Source organism: Chiroxiphia lanceolata, chromosome Z, assembly GCF_009829145.1.
Source record: "Chiroxiphia lanceolata isolate bChiLan1 chromosome Z, bChiLan1.pri, whole genome shotgun sequence".
Classification (NCBI taxonomy): domain Eukaryota; kingdom Metazoa; phylum Chordata; class Aves; order Passeriformes; family Pipridae; genus Chiroxiphia; species Chiroxiphia lanceolata.
The window spans coordinates 19,046,300-19,070,573 of NC_045671.1; the positions used below are offsets into that span (position 1 = coordinate 19,046,300).

The following is a 24,274-nucleotide window of genomic DNA, read 5'->3' on the forward strand; positions in this document are numbered from 1 at the left end:
CCCAGGTTGTACCATCTGTCTTTTAGCAGCCGTACTTTCAGTTTCTGAGGCTGCTGCTTTGTAAAAAGGAAACAAAGGGAGGGTAGTGTTCTAGGATATCAAAATAGTAATATGAGTGGTTGCATGCAATTCAGTTTGTCAGAAAGTCAATATTAGAACCCATTACTATGCATGTCATTTTCTTTTAGTTGTAGTGTATACCTACGGTTTTGACCTGTCTGGCATGGGCGACCCTACCGAAGGCATGTACCATCGCCAGCGCAGGATGAGCTCGTTAGCCTTCTGGCAGTCATCCTAGGAGAAGGACAACTCTAACTCCAAACCCAGGTAGATGGTGCTCGCTTAGCCCTGTAAGGCCATCCATCTAAGAGAAGGTCACTCTCATTAAACCTAAGTCCTGAGGACCTCGCTGTCACTGTCCAAGCCCGCTCGGCCCTGGTAGATGAACCTTAGGATTAAAGGGTGGGTTCACTTCCACGCATACTGCATCTCACCTAAAAAATCCATTGTGCAGGCTTGAAGGCTTTACCCACATGCAAAAAGTCCTCTAGTGATGGGTGAGGGTCAAAACGGCAGGTGAAAGGTGCACTGGAAGCCGCAGACCCAACCCTGCATGCAGGCGGTTCAGGATATTGGTCATTAGAGACTGACCGGAGATGACAGTCTCCTGGGGCAGTACCCTGAATGACCAAACCATGTTGATCATCATCACTGGTCTACTCTGACCTCCAATCAGGAGGTCTGGAGACACACCATCTATAACGCTGCTGCTTCCTCTGAGAACACATGCAGGATCACTCTCGAGGAGAAAAGACAACACAGAAAGAATTGTGTTTTGCAGAGTATACCACCTAAGGAGTCTTTCTGCTGTGCCTTTTGCAATCAGATATGTCTATCTCGTATTGGCCTCATTAGCCACCAGCGTGCTTGCAACAAATGTGGATAGAGCCTTCCTAAATCTTCGTTCGCAAAGCCCAGCCATGGAAAAAAAAATGTATGCCCCAGATATTGTACCTCAAATTAATTTCTGGGAGAAAGACTTTATTATTGCAGAAATAATTTATCCTAAAAGAAGTGGACCTTATCCACATCTTAAAGGCCCCCTTGTTATTCTCTCTTCTTCCTAGCCATCCATATATTACTCCTTCTCATTATATGCTTATGTGTATAATTTATACAGTTAATATCCAAATATGTTTGCAAGAAACTTCTTAGATGGTTGCTAGAATTTACTTTTGTATTTCCATAGAATTGACAGGATTATCAGTTGGAAAAGAAAGAGGATAATAATCAAATGCATGTTTTTTCAATATATATAATATATTCTGCATTGTGAGAAATGATCCTGGCTCTTTTTGATGGTGTTTAAGATAGAAAATAATCAGATAACTGTATCAAAAGGAAAAAATTATAGATTTTTTACAAACTATTTTAATCATCTGATGGTGGTTTTTAATTGCTCTGACTGTGAAACGAGTGTGGCAGCTTTTGTGCTATGCGCTTTTTGAGTTGTGTTACTTTTAATGACAAAAAAGACCCAGTGCTATGAAACTCAGAATTAAGCAAAACAAGAGTGCTGCTAAAAACTTCAGTCAATATTCCCTTCTTACCTTTGAAGCACCAAAGAACAAGTGAGAGGTGCAAAAACCAGAACGAATATAGTGCTGAGGAAAAGGCCAATCACAAAACCTTCAAATCCTTTATCTGATGAGAAACAGAAAGCTTGAATCAGACTTGAGTTGTCAAGTACAGAAAGGTCATATTACCTCCATGGGAGAAATATTTCAAATAGAAGTCAGGGCAAACTTTACAGATGTTCTTGAATTCCTGTAAGTAAAATCTTGTAAAAACTAGACCTGGCATTCTGGGGTAGAGTGTGATGCTTTCAGGTTTGTATTTTTAAGATATCTAGGTACCATGGAGTTACAGAATGCTTGGGATTGAAAGGGACCTCTGAATATCATCTAGTCCAACCCTCTGCTACAGCAGGTTCACCTAGAGCAGGTTGCACACAATTACAGCCAGGCAGGTTTTGAATATCTCCTGGGAAGGAGACTCCCCAGCCTCTCTGGGCAGCCCATTCCAGTGCTCTGTCACCCTCATGATAAAGAAGTTCTTCCTCATGATCATGTGGAAATTCAGTTTTTCAGTTTTGGCCTATTACCCCTTGTTTAGTTGCTGAGCGTCACTGAAAATAGTCCAGTCCCATCCTCTTGGCACTTGCTATTAAGATATTTGTATACATTTAAGGTCTTCTTAAATTACACATTAAAGATCCCCTCTCTGTTGTCTCTTCCCCAGAATAAAGAGGCTCAGCTCTTTCCACTTTCCTCATTAGTGAGCTGCTCTAGTCCTCCAGTCACCCTCACAGCCCTCTGCTGGACCCACTCCAGGAGTTCCATGTCTTTCTTGTGCTGAGGAGCCCAGAACTGGACACCACACTCCAGGTGAAGCCTCACCAGGGCTGAGTAGAGGGGCAGGATCAGCTCCCTTGACCTGCTGGAAATGCTCTTCCTAATGCACCCCAGGACACCATTGGCCTTTCTGGCCATAAGACCCCACTGCCACCTCATGGGCAGCTTGTTTTCCACAAGGGCCCCCTTGTCCTCCCCCACAGAGCTGTTTCCCAGCAGGTCAGCCCCAGCCTGTGCTGCTGCAGGGGGATATTCCTCTCCAGGTGCAGGATTGTTGAATTTCAGGCAGTTCTTCTCTGCCCATCTCTCCAACCTCCTAGGCTTTTACTTAGAAGTTTGCTTTGACTCAAATAAAGAGCAAGCTACTACTGTGCTCAGCTCCTGTGAAATGGCACTAGTGGCCTGCAAGAGACTCTACAGGGGACACCACAGCTCCTTCTCTTTCCTGATTGTTTTGAGTTTAGCTTTTTCTGGAAGCTATTACATACAGTATCTCATCTCCATAAGAAAAAAAAGCCTCAACACAGCTGTGAGAGAGGCTGAGAGTTTAAGTAGACCATAACTCTGCCTTAGTGTTGACTTCAGTGTTTTCCTGTTCGGAAATTAAATCTAAACTCCATTAGAGTACTTTTTCTTTGTTTAAGCCATGGTTTGAGGTGAAGACTGAGGCTGTTGAGTTCCTCAATCTTCTTGCTGACTCCCGTGAAGATGGGTGTTTGGCTGTCTGTTGAGTCTTTCCTTACAAATAAACAGGCAAATGAGGTAACCTCTGGGACACTTTATCTCAGTTCAAGGTGTTCAATACTACTACAGCTTTACAAATTTAATTGCTATTTCGTAGTGCTACCTATATGTAGAAATACTAAATGTAATGTTTAAATTTAGTGTAATTACTTGAATTTTTAAAATGCTGCATTAATTTCACTCTGCATTTTTGTTACTTTACTGAACAATTGAATCCTCTCCAAATATATATTTGGTAAGATAAGTGGAATAAAGTCCTGCAGAAAAACTCCAGGGAGATACTGTAATATTTTGCATTCACAGGAGAAAGTATTTCAGTGTGGGGGAGAAGGGGGCACAAATCCTGTTGATTTCAAGGAAGATTTTAAGTTTCTTTCCTTTTTCTTCCTGCATCACACTTTTGACTATTTAGTTGTTTGTATTTATAACTCCTTCACTTAGTACAAAAAAAGCTGTTGTGGGGAGAAACCATTTCATACTTCTGTCTCTGAATTTCACAGGTTACTGATACCATCTTAGCCTGTTCTTTTCTATTTAGAAAGCTTCAATTAAGTGAAGTTGTGGTCAAACAAAGAAAAAAGAGTCTACTGCAGTGTTAGTTTTAGTTTCACTGATGGGGTGTTAAAAATGTTTGAAAAACTATGTTTGGCCAACCTTACATAATGACAGTATTTGAGGCTTTAGAAACCTAACTGTTGATCTTCTTAGCCTATCCAGGCACCCTTTAGAAAAACAAACTTTTGCCAGTGAACTAAAGAATCTGTTACTTAGAATATACTTAAATTATTAGAAAACAAACGATATTTGATTGGCTGTCACCCACAACAGAAGCAATTGAAAGGTACTTAATTTTTTATTTTTACAGTTTAATGGCCAGTTTTATGTGATTGCTCAGGATCTTGCCAAGAGCAAAGACTATTAAATTTTACTAATCGCAGGCAGAAATCTAAACTGCTGAAATCTATGACAGGAATTGTCAATAAATAAAGATATGTGCATGTAGCTAGCATGAAAATGTCAGAAAAGGTTTCAGAGATGAGGAACCCTAGCTAAGTCTTCCCTGTCTGCTAGGTAGTAAAATACAGGTAGAATTGTTCTGTGATGCGTAGTTTACCTTAAATAGAGGAAAAATTTTGTGTGTTTGGTCTCAGTAACCAAGACTGAATAATAACTCTTGTGCATGAGCAGTCTGTGATTACTTGAAAAGCAGGAAGAGATAGAACAAGGGCATATAGAGAGCATAAAGAAAGGATTCATGCTGTGTAATGCAGTTGCACAGAGGTTCCGCAGTACCATATTTTGGAGTGCTGAAAGGTTGTGATAGAGTCAGAGGTCCTTCTCCAGCATCAGTGAATCCTGAAATCTGCACACGATAGATGGTTTTTTCCTTCAGTCCAGTAAGATGGTAACTTGTGGTAGAAGAATTGAGAGTAACAGCTGAAATGCAAGAAGGGTTGGGGGAGGAGACGATTAGATGAACTCTAGTGGCTGAGCGTGTACCAGTGCAGCTGACTGGGGAAAAGGCATAATTTCAGTGCCCTAATCCACATCTGGAGGAATCTACATGGGGCCAATGTTGTTTGGATGGTACAAGATTTCTCAAAAATATTTATACACGTTTTAAATCCAGAGGTAAAAAGCATGAGCTTTTAACACACTAAGGATGTACTGCGTTTAGTAGCAGAGGGACTATAGGGATGGCTTCTGTGACAAGGTGCCAGAAGGTTCCCCAATGTTCTCCAGGATGGCACCACAACTGGCCAAAGCCAAGCCAATCAGAAATGATAATAACACCTCTGTGATAGCATATTTAATAAGGAAAAGAAATTATTATACAGATATAATTGCAGCCAAAGAAGAGGGGAATGAGAATATACGGGAGCAGCAGCTCTGTAAACACCAAAGTCAGTGGAAAAGGAGGGGAGAGGAGGTGCTGCAGTCACTGGGGTTGAGATTCCCCTACAGCCTGTGGTGCCTATCATGGGGACCATGGAGGTCAATGGGGGTGCAGATGTCCACCTGCAACCCACGGAGGACATCCATGCTGGAGCAAGTGGATGCCTGAAAAGGTGCTGCTACCCTGTGGGAAGCCTATGCTGAAACAGGCTCTTGGCAGGGACCTACAGACCTGTGGAGAGAGGAGCCCACACTGGAGCAGGTTTCCTGGTAGAATTTGTGACCCTGTGGGGGACCCACACTGGAGCAGCCTGTTCTTGAAAGATTGTACCCTGTGGAAAGATACCCACACTGGAGCACTTCCTGAAGAACTGTAGTCCATGAGAAGGACTCACACTGGAGAAGTTCATGGAGAACTGTCTCCCAGGGGAGGGACACTGGAGCAAGGGAAGGACACCTCTCCCTGAGCAGTGGCAGAAACAACCTGTGATGAACTGACTGTAACCCCTACTCCCCATCTCTCTGCACCACTGGGGGGGAGGGGGTAGAGCCTTGGAAAGAGAGAGTGATGGGGGAAGGTGTTTTAAAGGTTTGTTTTATTTCTCATTATCCTGCTCTGAATTTAATTGGAAATAAATTCAATTAGTTTCCCCGAGCTGAGTCTGTTTTGCCTGTGACTGTAATCTATTTGAGATCTCTCCCAGTCCTTATCTCAGCTTATGAGCCTTTCATTACATTTTCCTCCCCTGTCCAGTTGTGGAGGGGAGTGACTGAGTGGCTCTGGTGGGCACCGACATCCAACCAGGGTCAAACCACCACAGGTGATGAATGCAGAAGGCTGTGTATACTTCACGAGAGGAAAATACATCCAACATGCTGAACAGTTGTTTTATGTTGACTGTAACAGTGAACATGAGGATTAGGCCCTATCATGTGCTTTACTTTCACTTCAGTATTCAGTAGTTGTTCACCTTGACTTATACTAGTGCTATTACTCATCATTCAGTACAGAAAAGGGGCTGTGCATTCTGCTTCATCTGCTTTGTGGAGTGTTCAGATCAACCTTTCTTTTCTGATGGTCCCCTGTCCAGAATAATGTGCAACCAACTATGCTGTAGTATGCCTTTGGTAGGGCAGAAATTACTTTTCAAGTCTGCTACTGTGGATTTAAGAAGTGGGTGTGGTACTCTAGCCTACAGACTTCCTTCCCCTACATTCTTCAATAAGATTATACTTCCTTCCTGGAAAACATGGCAATTGGGTGTCAGGTCACTGTTGTATTGACTGATTAGCGCAGAGGAAAAAAGAAAGAAACAAGTTCAATCCTGGATGCTCCCATTCTGTTGCCTGTTTTGCTTTCTGATAGGTATTTGGGGTAGAAAAGAACCTTTAGAAGACTTTCTATCATTCTGTAAAGGCATAGGTCAACACGAATTATAGAACCCCTGCTATACTCTTTTGTCAGGTCTTAGATGCTATTTGCCTTCCTTAACATGTCTACAATTTTATTTGAAAGTCAGTACTTGCAAAGTTAATGTATTATTACTTATTGCAAGGAGACTTTCCACTACAGACCAGAAGGAAAATATTTATCAAAAGAAGTATGGGTGCAGCAAGTGATCATAGGAGTTGTAGTTTTCCGGGTTCTCACGCATGCCCAATCAATACTTGATTGTCATTGGTTGAAAGATCATGTGACATGTTTAAGCGCTGTATTTAAACCTCAATTCTGCCACTTGGTTGTGTCACCGGCGGGGTTTGTGCCTTAAACAACACCTCAGATGGGGATCTTTTTTGTTGAAAGCTCAAATAGTTTGAATGCAGAACTATTCATTTATTTCAAGGTGTAGAAGTTTCATAATTTGTAGTTTGCTAAGGTTGGAAAAGACTTTTAGGTCATCAAGTCCAAAATTAAACACAAAAGCTATCAATTTAAGAAAATGTTTCTAAAAGTAAATTAATAATGATGTCTTTAGAAACAGGTAAAAAATACAAGCTGCTAATTAAGTTGAAAAATTAAATATATAATGTCTTAAGTCCTACAAAAAGGCTTATACTCAATCTTGGATGAGTTGCAATGAAATATAAAAGTATTGTGACTAAAATCTTAGTACTTCAGCAACACTGAAAGTGTTGTCTTCCTTTAAATGTTGCTAGAGAATTCTGCAGTAGTCTTAGAAATGTAATTCTTAAGGAAATAGCAATATTTAGTTTGAGATAATATCTAGAAAATTCCAAGTATTCATGGGAGCATCTAGAGCATTAAAGATGTAGCCAGGAGCTGATCTTTGAGAGCACTCAATTTGCACAGAAATCTTAAGTAACTCAGTACGTGCTGTAGCCACAGCTAATGGTCTGAATGAAGCTTTTCTTTCATGGCTCTGACCTGCTGCCTTGTTCTGAGCAATGGTGACTTACCCAGAGACTTTTTCCTTGATGAATCCGTGTAGCTGATTCTGTATCCCCGGAGAAAGCCCAAACGGTCTTCAGCAGCTATTTCATTCCACTTCACAAGTGCAGAATGCTTTGTGATATTCAGAATTGTCACATTAGTGGGACCAGTCCTAGGAACTTAAAAAACCCAGATAATTATTTTAGTTCTGCATCAATACTTTTGCAATAGACATACAATACTGAAACCTAGCTGCTTCCTAGGGAATTCCTTGCCAGATTCTAGATACTATATAAAGAGTACAAGAGAAAGAAGAAATCCCATAGAATAAAAAAAATCCCATAGAATAAAAAAACCTCGTCTTAAAAAATACCAAAGTAGTAGGAATTATGACTGTCTCACAAAGATTTTACTCCAAGAGCCACAGCTGTACTCATTTCGTCTTCTTGCGATATGAGACACTACCAAACTGGAACTGGAAAATCTGACTTCAACCACCGCTAAAAACTGAGCTCCAGGGAGTAGCAAATCTGAGCCCCTCTTTCTGTTATTTTTGGTAGCATCATGTATAATAAAAATATTTCTGTGCATCTTTCAGGGAGGAACAGCATTCAGGTCATTCACTGCCAGGGCATAACTGCTAAGACCAAACGCAATGCTAACTGAAGAATACTGTTCAGTCCCTGGAAAAGAAATTTTGTGTAGCCTATGGCTGCAGATAGGAATGAGAAGAAATACAAAGGATGAGGTTATACAAAGGGGAGGAATACCTCCTTCCACAAAGTAAAAGCGCGTCACTCCAAAAGTCTTTTCATGTCTTATGAAACTTTCACACCGACACACATCAGATGCATGTACCACTATTTTGTACAACTTATAAGGCTGAAAATTATCTGGAAAACAAATAAATGTGCATCAGGGTTTACTGAAAAGTTATAAATTATAGAGGAGAGAAACTACAGCTTTAGAGTTTTTCTGTATAATTCTTACTTTCTGCGACACAGTATACTATAAGTTTATAGTGCTGAGTACAAAATATGTAAATCCGTCTTCAATGTCTCTAGATGCTTAATGCAAATTTTTTCAAAAGCAGGACAACACATAACATGGGTTTTCTTTTAAAGGGTGGCAGATCTGTTTATAGTCTCCCTCTGGAAGGCATTAGCTGCCAAAGGAGAAATTAGGAACTAAAATGGTTATAGACACCTTAGTTCAAGCATAGACACTTTCCACTCAGCTAGCGTATAAAAAACCAAGCAAAATAAGTAGATGTTGCAGAAGGACCAAGGAAAAGGTGCATTTATTTATAGAACTCTGAAGCTAAATGTTCTCTGTTGTACAAGTAAACCTGTCTTGAATGGCCTTTGCAAGAGTCACCTACATGACTTTAATGAAGACATTCAATGTCTGTCCCAAAAAGTGATCCCTGACTGCATCATGCCTAGCTTGGTAAGCAGAATACGGGAGTTGAGAACTTAGGCTTTGATAAATATAGCCATTGGGATAAAAAAAGAAATTAATCTTAGGGAGACTGTAACAGAGCAGTTTACGTTTAAAGATTAGCTTTAAAAGGCACAAGATAGAAGCTTTTTTAAAGCCAGTGATGCATAGGTCTGCCTTGAATGTGGGCAAGGAGAGACATTGTACCAGCAGTAGCAGTTTAGCTGCATTTCCTGCCCAACTGTGACCAGAATAATCCTACTGAAAGCTTTGCTTTTTATCTGAGACATTAAATAATGTCTCAGCACTGGACAAAGATTAAAAATTGCACTTATCTGGATGGATCTTCAGTTTGCCCTTGAAAACAGATTGAAAAATCCTACTGTTCCCAACCAAAAATAATCAATAAATGAAAGGATGCCTCCACAGGAGATGCTCTGGTTGTTGTTACCTAGCGTGAAATTTCCAGTAGCTGTAGTTATTATTTTCATGTGCATATCCTCTTTACCAGTGCCCCAATCAACCACAAAACATTTTGGATTGTATTCTGGAGTCCAGGTGACAATGGCATTAGTTCCCTGGCGTTTGACATGAATTTGACCAGGTAAGTCTGTGAACAAACATACAATTAAAGATCAATAAACAACAAAGCAGATTTCTCCTCTGTTGCTTGCTTTCTCCCATTTGCTCTTTTTTGAAGATTATTCATTAAGTAGTTATCATTGCAAGTGACTTACCTTGCTTATCTTAGTAAGGTTTCTCCCAGTAACTCAACAGAGAAAATTTAGCATTTAGTACTTTGCAAGTGTCTAGTGGCTCCAATGTTGACTGCTGTTCATGACTTTTCCTTGTTTCCAGTTTTCAGAAATTAAATGACTGTTCCAAGCCTCAGGAAGAGGAAGCTTGGTGTTGCTAAATAACCTCCTGTGAGCCTGTAAGCCCTATACATAGAGCAACTATGAGATAGTTCTTGCCTGGGCAGGAGAGGAGGAGAACTGGCTAATGTCAGATATATCATACAAATTTCATACACTTTGCATATTCTGCAAGGATTTTAAACATTTTGACATTTCAAGAGATAGACTATTAAACTAGGAAAGGCCTTCTGACTGACACTAATGAGGGAGAAGAGCAACCTGCCATTTTGGGGTAAGAAGTGGTAGACATAAAAATTCTCCATTTTATCTCCTGTCAGGAAACCAATATAATAAAGGCAAATTAAAGAAAATGGCTGTACTAGCTGAGCAAAAGTTGGGTATGCTGAGAAGGAATTTATCTTGGGAATGCACTTTATGCAAATATCTTCCCATTCAAGACAGATACAGAGAACCTGCATAGAAATGCAGCCAGAGGGAAACAGATGTCTGGAGAGAGCCATGAAGACAGGCTGAGAGATTCAGTAGACAACTGATTGTCAGTCAAAAGGTCGCTTGAGGTGGTAGTACATATTTCATCAGAAAAGAGCTAAGGGACTGAAATGTAAGGGAAAAATCAAGTTGTTATCTCTTTACAGGGAAAAGGAGAACAGAATGAGGGGAGTGTGTTAGAAAATCCTGGAAAAGCAATCAGTTGCAGATATCAGAAGATCAACAAGGGTACTTACACACATCTTCACTTGTGAATGCTATAGCTTAATTAAAAAAAAAGAAAATCTTACTGTGGAAGAAAGAGGTTTTCTAACATTGCAATAACTATAGCTCAAGACTGTAACACATGAAACTAGCTTAATTATAAGCAAAACACTGTTAAATAGTTCTATTGTTTAAATGAAAAAACTGTATATGTAGGCATCATAAAACCTTGCTCTTTGTTAAAATATGGCAAGTACATCCCATCTGCTCCTTGTCCCATGTGCCTGTTACAGTAATACTGAAATAAAAGACAGTAGCAGGTGTCCTAATAGTTAGTTAATTCAAAAAACTTAGATTTACACATAGTTTTGTGAACTTTTTTTAAACCACTGGCACATACTTACTGTTGAGAACAGTTCATAAAGCATTTTGCTGGGCAGATGTAGCACATAGTAATTTCTGTAGCTTGAGAAAACACAAGTGCTAAACTGAATATTAAATTGCTTAGTCTGTTAACTTCTATTGAAATCCTTTCTTAAGAAACAATACTGACTCTCACTATGTAAAAGTATGAGCCTAAAAAATACTCAAGAGAATGCTTTAACCTATCCCAAAGTAGCCTTAAAGATTGCTCAAAAAGTAGCCTTAGAGATTGCTCATTAAACTTCACCACCACTCTAGTGAAAGATTGATAAGTAAGTACCTATTGCAGAGAATTCTGGGACAATGTAGATGGCTTGTGGAGATTCTCCTGCTTCATTATGGGCAGAAATATTAACTCTATAGTAAGCCATGGAGAGATTTAGAAGAATTTTTCTGTCATTGAGAAAGATGCGATTTGGTGAATCACTGCAACTGTTGGGTATTCTTTCCACACTGACAAAATATCCAAGGATGTTCTCACTTTGTGTTACCTAGCAAGAGGAAAAAGATTGTTATTCTATAAATGTTGTTATGTCCCGTGCAGAAAATCAAGAGGAATTTATTGCATATACAAAATATAACTTCTAATGATGAGGATAAAATCATACTGTTTTAATTAAGTCATTAGGAATCAATAAAGCAAACCATTTCCTTAAAATTAAGAGCATGCTTAAATTGAGAGGATTTAAGCACGGGAATAAAAATTTCCCTTAATTGAGATCTTAGTTGTGTGTATCCAATTAGTAATAACAATAGTGAAGCAGCTGTAACGTTCTCTACATTTCACTGGAACATATCCCTCATTATTAGGAACTTAAAAGTTAATGAAAGGTGTTTAATTGAAATTTATGCCTCTGGGAATCTTCATCTACTTGGGCTTGATTAGGTATCTGGTCTCTTTAAAGAGAAATGCTAGTAATTACACTACAAATTTGGAACATGTTAAATATCCAATTTCTGGGTAGTTCTGGTGGTGGTTCACTCATTATTTTACTGTACTGATCTTAATGAGAGATTGGAAAATGAGTGCACAGAAATGGAAATTACTACAATATAGGTAGAAACTTAACTCAATACGTGAAGACCTGTGAATTCTGCAAGGATTATTTCTGATATCAAGTTTGTCTGTTCTTTCTGGCACAAAATTAATAGTGTGTAGATACCACAAAACTGTAAGATTGGGTTATCTTAATGAAATAATTGGGCAATTTTAGAGTAACATAGACAGGAAGACATTTATTAGTTTAAAAGGCACATGTCTTAAGAGGAATTTCTGATAAAGGTGGAAGGTCTTAAAATGAAAATAGATGTTTTTCCCAAGATAGGAATGTCTTGCTATTTTCTAACACCTAAATCATCAGCATACAAATGCAGGGACTTTGGAAGCAAGTGTACAACATCCAATGCCTTTTGCATATGGAGTGTAGTCTCAACAGAATGAGAAATTCTCGTTTTCCCTATAAGGTAATAAATTAATAGCATGTACACAACAGAAGGTACTGAGACTCGAACATTACCTCCCACTTCAGAAGAACACTTCTTCTTCCTGGAGAGATTTGCGTAGTTACATTATATGATATTCTTGGCTTATTCATGAGTTCTAGTAAATGTGGAAAAAGATGGAGACATGCACTCATATGAATCATTCTGATGTTCATATTTTCAACAGTGTCTGAAAATGCTATTTCATATGACACAAGATTTGTAAAGGATTTTACATTCATGCTTATTCCCAGTAGGGTAAAGCTACATTTTACTTACTGTGAGGGACAAAAATCTCTTTGCTCCAAACGCAAACACAGTTCAGACCACCGTTGGCTATGCATCTGAGCTGAACGATGTATGAAGACACAGCATTTAAATTCAAAATGGTGATATTGACAGCATTGCTTTCTACAGGCACCTAAAAAAAATGTTTAATTTATGTGGCACCAATAAAATATAATCTTATATTAATTGTTTTCTCAGCCAAGGACCAGCCTTCTGACTGCAGCTGAAAGTAGGTATTCCTGCCATCAAATAGGAATTACTGTACATTCTAGCCAAGGTGTTTTCATTCTTTCAAAGCAATACCCTCTTTTTCATGAACTTGTTCTGCTCAGTCAGGACAGTAAGCAACCGCATGTTTTTAAAATCAATTAGGCATGATATATAGTGAAAAATAATAATTTATTTAACTCTGAGCCTTGTTGGCATTCTCAAGAACAAGATGTCAAGGGAAAATTAAATATTAAAAAAAATCACCTTATTCTCAGAAATAACAGTATGTCTAAATAGATCCATGTGACTGATGTGGTAAAGATCATGACTGCACTGAATGTGTGCCTGCCTATGCCTTAGCATAGCAGAAGTAATCTGCATCTGCAGCTGATGATAGCACTGGTGCTCCAGTAACTGTACAGGGAATGGAATTTTTCTTGAAACAAAGATGCCACCTGTGTCTAAGGAAATCTCTGAGCTGGAAACTAGGAGAAAATATGATGAAAAATTGTTGTTAAATGCTTATTTTACACTCTTTACCAGATGTTCATTGGTGGCTGCTATCAGAGCACAGTATCCTGCATTAATAGACCTTTTGTCTGATCAGTTCCAGGCATCATGTTTTTTGTAGAAGTATTATTGCAGATTGAAATATCTGTGTTAGCATTTGTTTGCTGTAAACTTTTGTTTTCTTAATTATATATATTCCCTAAAAAACACCCCAAACCCCAACCAATCAAACAAAAAACCCCTAAAACCAACAAAGCCCCAGTATAAGGTGACTAGCTCTTGCATTTAAATTTCTGCAGTGCTTTATTTTTTAATTAAAGTTAATTAATTAATCTCTGTGGCAGTATGCTCACCCCCCACCTCCAGCCTGACCTTTATTTCCCGTAACCCTGCTCAAGTGATAACCACCACCAGCTGTCATAATGGGTGTGTCTGGTCATGATGGCTGCATCTAGCTTGAGGCTGATTCGAGGAAGACAGATAGCAACACAACACCCAAAGCTAATTTGAACAATTCGTCCACCTAACCATAGTGGTGGTTGAGGTTCGACCCAAGTCAAGTTTGGAAGAAACTAATATCTGAAGTGAATATGCAAATAAGTCTAAAAGTGAATCATCTTACCCCTTAAATAGTAGACAGCCAAGGGCCTGTTGAGCTTTCCTGCACAGCAGTGGGGGTGCACACCAGGATCTCTTGAGTAGGGACACCTCTCAAGATTACTCCTCAAGACTGGGAAAATACTTATCCCATCAGATACTTGATAAGTGAATTGGAAATTACTGCACTGAAACTTTGAAATCTCATTTAAGTGATACAAAGAATTGATTGTACATATATAATACTTTAGACTTAAACTGTTGACAAGACCTGGGACTAAGTCTGGATCCTGAAACTACTAAACTCCTGAGGGTCTGAGAATAATTTTAGAATGCAAGGGGAGCCTTTCTGAGCATCATGACCCAGTTAAAATGTCTCCCCGACAGTTCTATCTGACTCTATCCTCTATGCAGTAATCAAATGTTCCTTGCCATTTACTCTTATGAAACTGCTGTCACACTTACAACGAAATTTTGCTAGATTTCTGTTTTATATCAATAAATATATTGCTCCTTCTTTCTTAAGAGTGAAGTGTATTACTCCATCCATGACATCTTCGTATAGTTTTGCTAGTAGAACAAGCTTGGTCATGAAAAAATCCCACTACAAACAGCATTACAGAAAGAATCCAAATCTCCTACAGAAGAAGAGGGAAGCGGAATGGATCCAAGTGTTAAATTACATTATATGTACATTAATCCTACTCTTGATAAACACTATTTCTTCTCTAGCTTTATATATGTTCTGTGTTTTTACATCCACACTCACCCTTTCCCTCCAGCCCTATTTGCAAGTGTAGTCTACATTCACATGATTAGGAGGAAATTACAGCCTAAATTCATAGTATCAGCTGGAACATGGGAGATAATGAATATTTATGACCTGTAGTGTTTAGTCATTCAAATCACCCACTGTGGCCCTATCTACCGGTCCTTCACAGTACGCACATGAATCTCCTAATCTGCCCTGTCTCCAGAACCTGTAGGACATGCATTTGTACTGTTCTTAACCCTCTGTTCTTCCACACATCATGTAGCAGACCATCTGCACATAGTTGTCTATCTATTGCACTCCTGGGTGGGTTATGTTTGGGTAACTGTCTGTCCTAGAATGGTCTAGGACTTGTATGCCAGTGAACAAGGGGACCCTTCCAAGCCCTGCACGTTCTCTGTACCAGGGTGAAACCTTTCTCACATGGGCCTCTCACAGTAATCCTGAAGTGGCCAAACAAACTGGCAGTCAGCTATGAGAGAAATGGGAAGAGTCTTCTGAAATAATAGGAAGAACGAGATTCTCGTAGTAAAGAGGAAGGAAAGAGGCTCCTAGACAAGCAGAGGTGCCCAAGAAGTTGGAACTGTTGCTGTTTAAACATTCTTCTCGCTGGGGTTTTGTTCTAGCTGGTAAACACATATTCTTCATACAAATAAAAATAACAGAACTTGAAAAACAGACAATTTCAGGGACTCAGTGATGCAAATCATGCATATGTGCCTGCCTGCTTGCAAAGCTTTTGCATGATATTCTGGAAGGCAACGAACAGGATAAGCAGTTATTGCTACTACATGCAGATATTATTTAAATGATGACTGTTTTTCCATCTCTTACTTAGTGCCTTCAGTTTTAGGTACTACCTTGTTGCTGCACCATATTGCATGTTCTAAAATGCTGCTGGAACTGATCTTGTATCCCACAACATCCTTCTCCCCAAATTGGAGAAGGATGGATTCAATGGATGTAATGTTAGTTGGATTAAGAATTAGTTGAATGGTCACATCCAGAGAGTAGCAGCCAATGGCTCAGAGTCCCAAGGGGCATCAGCAACAAGTGGTGCTTGCCACACCTCCTTGCTATCCATGTTGTGTGCTCTTCAGTACTTATGGCCTGCTGGATGTGCTGTTGAGCTGATAGTGAGGCACCTCATGTTCTCATGTGGTTGTCATTTGTAAGTACTTACCACGGTCCACTGAGTGGATTCTGTGAGCGTCTCTCTGTATCTCAGCTCATATGGTGTAGGGGTTGTGGGCGGGTCCCACTTTATTATCAACCGGTTTGTGATCTGATGAGCATTTATGTTAGATGGTGTCAAGCACCTCCCTAAAATGGGCAATAAATGCAAGAGGAGCAGGAAAGCTTTGGTAATTATGTCCATCAGGTGTGGTTTATAAAAAATAAGAGACTTGATGCTGAACACTGTAAGACTTCAAAAAGGATGGAAATTGATAATTACTAAATCGTTACGGTATCAACAAAATAGCATTTTTCCTCTTGCTTTTCTTTTGTGAATGCTTCTATTAATTCCAGGAAGACCCTTTTTCTAAGCAGATACTATTCTGAGAGAGGCTGAAAGGCAAAATCGAAATGTCAAGAGCACCTGTATTAGTGAATTGTATAAAAAATTACCAGAACATCTTTCAATTTCAGCAACTGCATTTAGCTATATAATTGTAAGTGCAATTTTTTGTCTTTCTTTCCAATAAACACAAGGTAGCCAAAAGTGTCCAGCAGAGGTCACAGTGATAATTTGGGTTTCACTGGTAGTAACCCTCAGCAGTGAGAAGCACTGTTTTTTCTTGGACCATAATTAGTCCGGGAAGGTGAGGTTTTGGTAAGCTCTTAATATTATCTCAGTAACCAGATACTGTAGAGAATCTTTAATAAACATCTAAAAGATATAGTAAATAGGGCTTCTTTTTTCATATCTTCTCTGCAGCACTGTGTAATGGGTAAGTGGCCTTCAAAAAGAGTTGAACTTCGAAAAAGTTTCTCAAAACTCTAATGCCCTATATCAAGAGTTCCTTAAGTGCACAGTACTAAGTCAGCCTACTCTTTATAAACCAACAAAGAAATTGAGAAAACCATCAAAGACAGCACAGAAAGCTGGTTAAGTACCGTACACTATATATATTTCTCTGGATTTTATATTCCAGCATATTTTTGAAGTAAAACCCCTCTCCTGTAAAGGCTGATAGACTTCTGTTATTAACTTGATTCGAGGAAGCCAAACTGCACGGTAGGTCCCTGAATCAATAAAAATAACAAGTATATATTGGGAGTTGAAATTTTGGAAATAATTTTTAAGAAAATGTGACTACTACTTCAACTGGGCACTGTAGTAACAAAAGATGCTGTACCTGCTTTGCTTAGTAAAACTGAGATGTTCCTTCCTTTTACACAGCTGGCCTGAGCGTAATTCACTGCTATCCAAATGTATGCAAATCGCTCAATGTAGAGATTCTTTCGTTCAATTGTGATGTAAGGGGATGATGTGTTTCGTTGAAAAAGTTTTCGTATTTTGTTCCTTCAGAGAAAAGGAAACAGAATGGAAAACATTTTTTTGGATTATAGTTATTCTTTCCTCCTCTGCCCCCAGAAAGCAACATTATAGCAAATGGTAGTTTTGCAGACACCTATATGCATAATCTTGGTTCGTGAAGCCTAGCCATGATGATGATATGCATAATTCTGTATCCTGAAACCTTGAAGGTAAGGCATGAGCGCTTGAAACAGCAAGTGTAATTCCAGCACCCCAGTAACTGTAGCAAACTTAAACATGCAAATCTTTGTTGTGCGTTAAATTCCTTAAACTTGTAAGGCATAGCATGATACAAGACAAGATCTGTACTTAAAAGATTTATACTTACAGTGGGGTATATAGAGCATTTCAAAGCAATAAAATTATGTTGGAAATTACTTCATAAAGCCTTCCCACCTATCACAGGGGCACCCAAATTCCTTTTGAAAAGCAAAATTTCTGAGTTATATGAATGTAAATTAGCACAAACGTATGAAAAACCTCTCACAAGCCTATCTTCTGTCTTCTGTTCCCACAAAGCACCGGTTTGACGAGATATTTAAATGTCACATGACTCAGCCCTCCAGACTTCTTCTATTGTACCTAAGAGGTCTAATGCCTTACATACAACAGTGCTGCCTATTTTTTTCCTCCATCTCTCTCTCTCTCTCTCTCTCTCTCTCTCTCTCTCTCTCTCTCTCTCTCATTCACTCTCTGCTGCACACAGGACAGATTTTTTTCCAAGGTTAAAGCTGTGCCAGTTCAGTGTTCTTAAGGAAATGGGCCAGCATACTAATTGCCTAGCTACATATTTCAAGTATTAAATGTGCTGATCATGATGCAATATTTAACAACTGAATGAAAGTACTTGAAATTTTGCCTAGCTTCTGCTTTGGACTAGTTGTGAATCAGCCATTAATATTTCAAAGCATGATTTTGAATTCGTGGTTCGAACTTTTCTGTGGGAGTGTTTTTCTTTTATCTTTTTCTTCCTGACAACTAAATCATAAGGAGCAAAGGCAAGGAACAATTACAATGTCAAACTGACATTACATGCAGAAAGAAGTCATGTCCTCTTCTAGGCGAGAAAAAAGCCCTTTCACATGTGGGATTTTTTCTTTTTTTTTTTTTCTTTTTTTTTTTTCTATTTTTTTTTTCCTTTTAACACAATAAAAGAGGACAAAAGAAGTTTTTCTTTAAGACCACTGGCTTGAAGCCTAGGAGACTCAGTTTAAAGTCCTGATTCTGGCTTGGAAAAATCAACATCTTTGCAAGGGAATTGCCTCCCTTTCCCCCCCCCCCCAGCCTCCTCTTTCACTCTTTTTTCTGCCTTCTCTGTTCATAACATCAACTCTGCAGTATAGGAACAGCACAATCTGGTTTTGACTGAGGACTTTAAGAGGGATTAGTTTACGAATACTGCAGCAGATAACATCTCTACAGAAACAGAGTTGATTCACAAGTGCTTCTGCCATTCTAAGAAATGTGAACTCCTTGAAGTCCCGAGAGGCAAGACAGCAAATACAGTGGGATTTGGTGCTTATTGCAAGTTGGCACCTGCAGCTACTTCAGTGGGAAAATACTGAAGGTGACGGAAGGGAGTAACCTCAGCCTTAAGGTGGTTGCTTTGCTACTCTGCAACGTGCAGATCACACTGGGGAATTTCCCAGTGTAGTGACATTTTCTTAGATTTAGGAGATGTTCCTAACCACAGCTCACTTTTAATGATGAGCGGTGGGTTATGTGGCAAAATAATCAGCAATGAATATCAGAATTTGCCAACGGCAGACAGTGTTGTACTCCATGATACGGTCTCATGGCAAAGATCATGTCTTCTGATCTAACTTCTCTATTTCTAAACATACTTCTAATCTCATGGGAGATCCCAAATATGTAGACATAAAATGAGGAAATCTAATTTTGTAATGCAGCTGCAATTGAAGACGCCCATATTTTGAGTAATCAGTTCAAGATTAACCCTGCAAGTTCATTCCATCTATTAAACCAGTACTTGATAGTTCAGAATGGTAAGAAAGTATGCCACATCTGACATCTCCTGGGATACATCCTATAACATAATACATAATACATAATACATAAAATAAAATCTTGGTGTCTGTTTATGTTTGGGCGGCTTTTCGTTTGTTTGGTTTGTTTTTTACTCTAAATGCATCAGTGTTGAATATTCAAAGCAGGTCCATAGGCAAACAAAGGTGATTGAGTAAGCTGATTTTTGTCAATAATGTTTTAAACAGTGTGTTGGAAGCATGTTAAGATGTATAATGACTCTTTGTATTGGGTTTGCATGGTAAGGTATTGGTAGAAGGGAGCTACAGGGGTAGCTTCTGTGAGAAGCTGCAATAAGCTTTCCCCAGAGCCAACTCCAGCTGGGTCCAGAATGGACCTGCCACTGGCAAAGGCTGAGCCCATCAGCAATGTGGTACACCTCTGGGATAACGTATTTAAGAAGGGGTAAAGCAGCTATGAGAGAGGAATGAGAACATGTGAGAGCAGCAGCTCTGCAGACACCAAGGTTAGTGAAGAAGGAGGAGAGAAGGTGCTCCAAGCAACAGAGCAGCAATTCCAGTGCAAGCAGTGGTGAACACCATAGTAAGGCAGCTGTGCCCCTGCAGCTCATGGAGGTCCACAGAAGCACAGAGGTCCACCTGCAGCCCATAGAGGATCCCACACAGGAGAAGGTGGATGTGCCTAAAGGAGGCTGTGACCCTGTGTTGGAGCAGGCTCCTAGCAGGACCTGTGGGCCTGTGGAGAGAGGAGCCCAAGCTGGAGCAGGTTTGCTGTCAGGCCTTGTACTCCATGGGGGTACAGATTGTGCAGCCTGTGCATGAAGTGCTGCACCCCATGGGAGGGCCCACACTGGAGCAGTTCAGGAAGAACTGCAGCCTCATTGGAAGAACTCATGCTGGAGGAGTTCATGGAAGATTGTCTCCTGTGGGAGAATCCCCTTGCTGGACTAGGGGAAGAATGAGAGTAGAAAGAAGTGGTAGACATAACATATGATGAACTGACACCAGCCCCCATTCTCCATCCCCCCACACTGCTTGGTGGATGAGATACACAATTCAGGAGAAAAGTTAAGCCCAGTAAGAAGGAAAGCATGGGGGGGGCAGGTGTTTTAAGTTTTGTCTGTATTTCTCATTACTCTACTCTGATTTGATTGTTAATAAATGAAATTCCTTTTCCCAGGTCAAGTCTGCTTGGCCCATGATGGTAATTGCTGAGTGATCTTTTCCTGTCCTTATCTCAACCCACGAGCCTTTTCTCATATTTTCTCTGCCCTGTCCAGCTGAGCAGGAGAGGGATAGAGCAGCTTTGATGAGCACCTGATGTCTAGCCAGGGTTAATGCACCACACTGTTACCAAGCTCTTACCAAACCAATAGGTATTGAGGAGATGTAAAGAAAGATATTGACCAGTATCGTGCAATAACCTACAATGTGATGAAAAATAGTGGAGTAAAACTCTGGCAAGTGGGAATCATATAACAGCAATAATATTTTTTTGTTTTCTCAAATTACTCTTCAGACTTACCATTTTAAGTATATAGTATAATTAACTGTATTAGGAGCACTAGGTACTGGCAGCCAGGTACAGGTTAGATCCTCACTGAATTCTCTGTAGCACACCAATTCATTGTCCCAGTCTGGAAGATGAAAACACATGCACTGGAAAAGACTCATCACAGGCAATGATAGTAAACAGTTTTTACCATTAACCAGCTCAAAGGGACTATGAGAAACAGACCCAAATACAAACCAGTCCATAACTGGTTGACTAGACCCCATAATGGCTTCAAAAGCATCAGTCATGTCTATCTGGAGTTTAGAACAATGCTGGCTAAAACCAGTATTACTCTCGTACTGCCAGCCTTATAAAGATCACATTATAAAACAGGAGGAGCATAACATAATGTGCAAAATTATTTGTGATTAATTTTTGGAAGCAAAATATGAGGCTTTTTTGCAACTAAACATATGCATTTTTCAGCTGGAGTGAAATTAAACACTGATGACATTATTAAAAGAACTAATTTTTGATCTCTAGCAGTTAAGTTTATTTCAGGTTTTCAAAAGCCTCTTATCAGAGATGGTAATGATAAAATATGATTGTTGTCCTTTTGTTTTGTGTCCTGCTGTCTGAACTACTAGTTCAGAAGAATCAGACATAATGTCTCAAAGTGCTACCCCCACTTTGAAAAAAAGACCCAGAATTTGTTGTTGTTGTTCAGAAAAGTAGATAAGGATTTTAACAGGTACAGGATGCTTATGGTGATAAAAATGAATTTTTCCTGATAAGTAGAGTCAGTTGTTCTTTATGCTTATTAGGCTTAACAAATCGCCAATAGCCTATCACTCTTGAATAAGAAATGCTTTTTAATTTGATAAATAAATATGCCTACTTCCGGAGCTGGTGTTACAGTATGGTTATGGTATCTCACAACCCAAGTCATGAGATAAAACACCAGTCCTCTTTTCCTCATTCAGAGCAATTTCTTCCCACAACTTGAGTTACTGAGTACCCTTGGTATTCCTTTCATCGAGATGGCATACGTATATTTAAGTTAAAAGTTCTTTTGGTTCAAAAAGTGTGTCAGATAAGTACAACTCTGGCTTTAATACCCTCACTCTATGACACTTCTCATACCAAGAGAATAGTGCTTTTCTAGTAAAGTTACACTGTATCAGTTCAGGTATGTACGGCTTCTTTTCAGGAAGGTGGAGATCAGGTCTTCCTTGTTTCTACAGCAGTATGCAAAATTATTGAAACCTTTGCTTTTTCAGTGTGGCTGCCAAAACACGTCTTGTCCTCCTCGCCCATGGACATGGTGTTATAACAACTGGGAAAACCAGCAACAGCTCTCACATTCTTCTCCTGTTTTGCTCTGAATTAAATCCTTCACCTCATTGGTGTTTCTTTGTTCTTGTTTTGAAGAAACACCTGAAAACAAAACCTTTTTGGAACTTCTGCAACCCTTCATGTCAATACATGGATAATATACTGCTCCTGGAACTATTTGAAATAACAGTTCTATTACCTCAGAATCAAGTGGTGACCACAATGTTACAGACCTATCTCTGCTTATAGAGCAACAGGGGATTGTACTGTTCCTCATGCTCTAAGTTTTACAAAATCCCTCTGTTTTTTTCCATAAGATTATAGTATTAGAGTAGACAAAAAAAAAATAGTAGATTTTATGTGTGAAAATAGTGTATTAGCTCAACTAACACCCCAAAGCACCACCCCATCCCAATATACTGAAGTTTTAAGTTACTTTCTCCAGATGAGCATAAGGAATCTTACACAATTTTATTTTCACTTGTCCTGTTTGTGAGTATTAGTGTTCACATGAACATTCAGTTTTACTCTAGTGCTGTCTTTGTTTTACTGTACTGCTTTACCTTAACATGTATATTACTAATTCTTCCTAGCCCTAGCATACTGCTAGTCCTGTATCATTACTGTGCTCCAAGAGCTGTGCAAAGAAAGAAAAAAAGAAAAAAATTCTTTCATCTAAAGAAAACACAAATCAGTTCCTCCATTAGAAAAACAAGCAAAACCCCGAACAAACAAACAGCCCCCCCAAAAACCAACCAAACAACAACAACAAACAAAAATCACAAAACCCCAAACCCCACAAATCAAGCAAAAAACAACACCCTGAATTGTTTTCCCCTCTAGAATGTTCTGTTTTTCTTCCTGCATGTCTTGTGTTCTCAGTAATGCTTTAGTGGAATTTAGTCTGGCTGGCTAATTGCAAGGATTAGAAAATTATCCATAGCTAATTTCAGAAAAAACATGCTCCTCCTGAAGATGTCTTGCCCACTGTCACTGTGTACTCAAAAACCTATCACCTCTGCTGTGAGAGTGTAATTAATAATATTATGCTCTCTCGCTGTTAGCAAGTAGGGTGTTCCTGTCTACTCTATTAAATACAGCACAAATTACATCAGATGAGCACCCACTGCTTTGTAAAAATCTCTATTGAAATGCGTTGGACTGGTCCTTTTCTCCATGATCAGTAATTTATCAGTTAAATGGAAAGCATAAGTATCTGTCACACATAAACATTACAGGTTCCGCGGTCTTTTGAAGCCGCGGTTATTCCCGACGCACCGGGTGGGATTCACTCCCAGCGTGTCGATTACCCCGAACACTCCGCCGTCACGCGGATACACCTGCCTGTGCTCCCCCGGGCTGATTTTCCATTCAGAAAACGCGGGCGGTTGTTTTGGGGTGAAACCTCGGGGCCGTGTGGAGGGGCGGCGGCGGCCTCCAGGCGGCGGCAGGACCCGGGCGGGGCCGTTCGGACCCTGCGGTGCCACCGCCGCTGTCACCGCGCCGGGGCTGCGGGAGCGACATTACCCACCTGGGAGCTGCCAGCAGAACGAAGAGTTCCAGCTCGTGCAGCTGCAGAAATCTGGAGAGCAAAAAAAAAAAAAAAAAAAAAAAAATGTTTATCAAGACAACTGTGAAAGAATTAGGAAAAATTGTTACTGGTGGTTGTTTCTCCTACCTGCAATTTGGTCATGATTTTTTTTTTGTACAACCTCATCTTTGAGTAGCATTAAGCATTTTTACTATTTATAAGAAGTAGTAAGTGGTGCAGCATATGAAAACTCACCTGTTGCAAGTAAAAAGACAGCTGTGAGCAGAGAGTTCTTCATCTTCTCTGTATAGAAGCGTAATGATTACAATCAACATTATGCTGTCTTCAGTCTATTTTTCACACTTCCTCTTCAGACTTCCTATTCATTCTAACACCTATACTCTTACTGGCTGAACACAAATAACAGGTCTATTGATGTTAATGCGAGGGACACATGAGCTCCATATTATTAATTGTACTTAAAAAATCCTAACAACCCCTCTGAAAACCAAGAACTTTCTGCCTTGGTGTTTGTAAGTAGTCACAGTGAGATTTTTGTTGGTGTCTGAGGTAACAGCAGTGCAAACTGATTTAAGCTTATATAGGTACTTCAAACTGCTTTGAAA

At 39.5% G+C, this 24,274-nt stretch overlaps 1 protein-coding gene across 1 annotated transcript in view; it reads right to left on the minus strand.

Moving 5' to 3' along the window:
• LOC116780452 (leukemia inhibitory factor receptor-like) overlaps positions 1-23,946 on the minus strand; it is a 28,859-nt gene extending 4,913 nt beyond the window's left edge. Inside the window, exons 1-13 of the mRNA XM_032675490.1 lie at positions 23,904-23,946; positions 23,649-23,699; positions 20,813-20,924; positions 17,100-17,266; positions 15,923-16,062; positions 12,642-12,783; positions 12,398-12,480; positions 11,161-11,371; positions 9,338-9,496; positions 8,217-8,339; positions 7,473-7,625; positions 4,452-4,595; positions 1,611-1,704 (exon numbers count right to left, since the gene is read on the minus strand). Of these exons, the coding sequence (XP_032531381.1) occupies positions 1,611-1,704; positions 4,452-4,595; positions 7,473-7,625; positions 8,217-8,339; positions 9,338-9,496; positions 11,161-11,371; positions 12,398-12,480; positions 12,642-12,783; positions 15,923-16,062; positions 17,100-17,266; positions 20,813-20,924; positions 23,649-23,699; positions 23,904-23,946 (1,622 nt within the window). The remainder of the gene's footprint in view (positions 1-1,610; positions 1,705-4,451; positions 4,596-7,472; positions 7,626-8,216; positions 8,340-9,337; positions 9,497-11,160; positions 11,372-12,397; positions 12,481-12,641; positions 12,784-15,922; positions 16,063-17,099; positions 17,267-20,812; positions 20,925-23,648; positions 23,700-23,903) is intronic.
• Between the last annotated feature and the right edge of the window lie 328 nt (positions 23,947-24,274).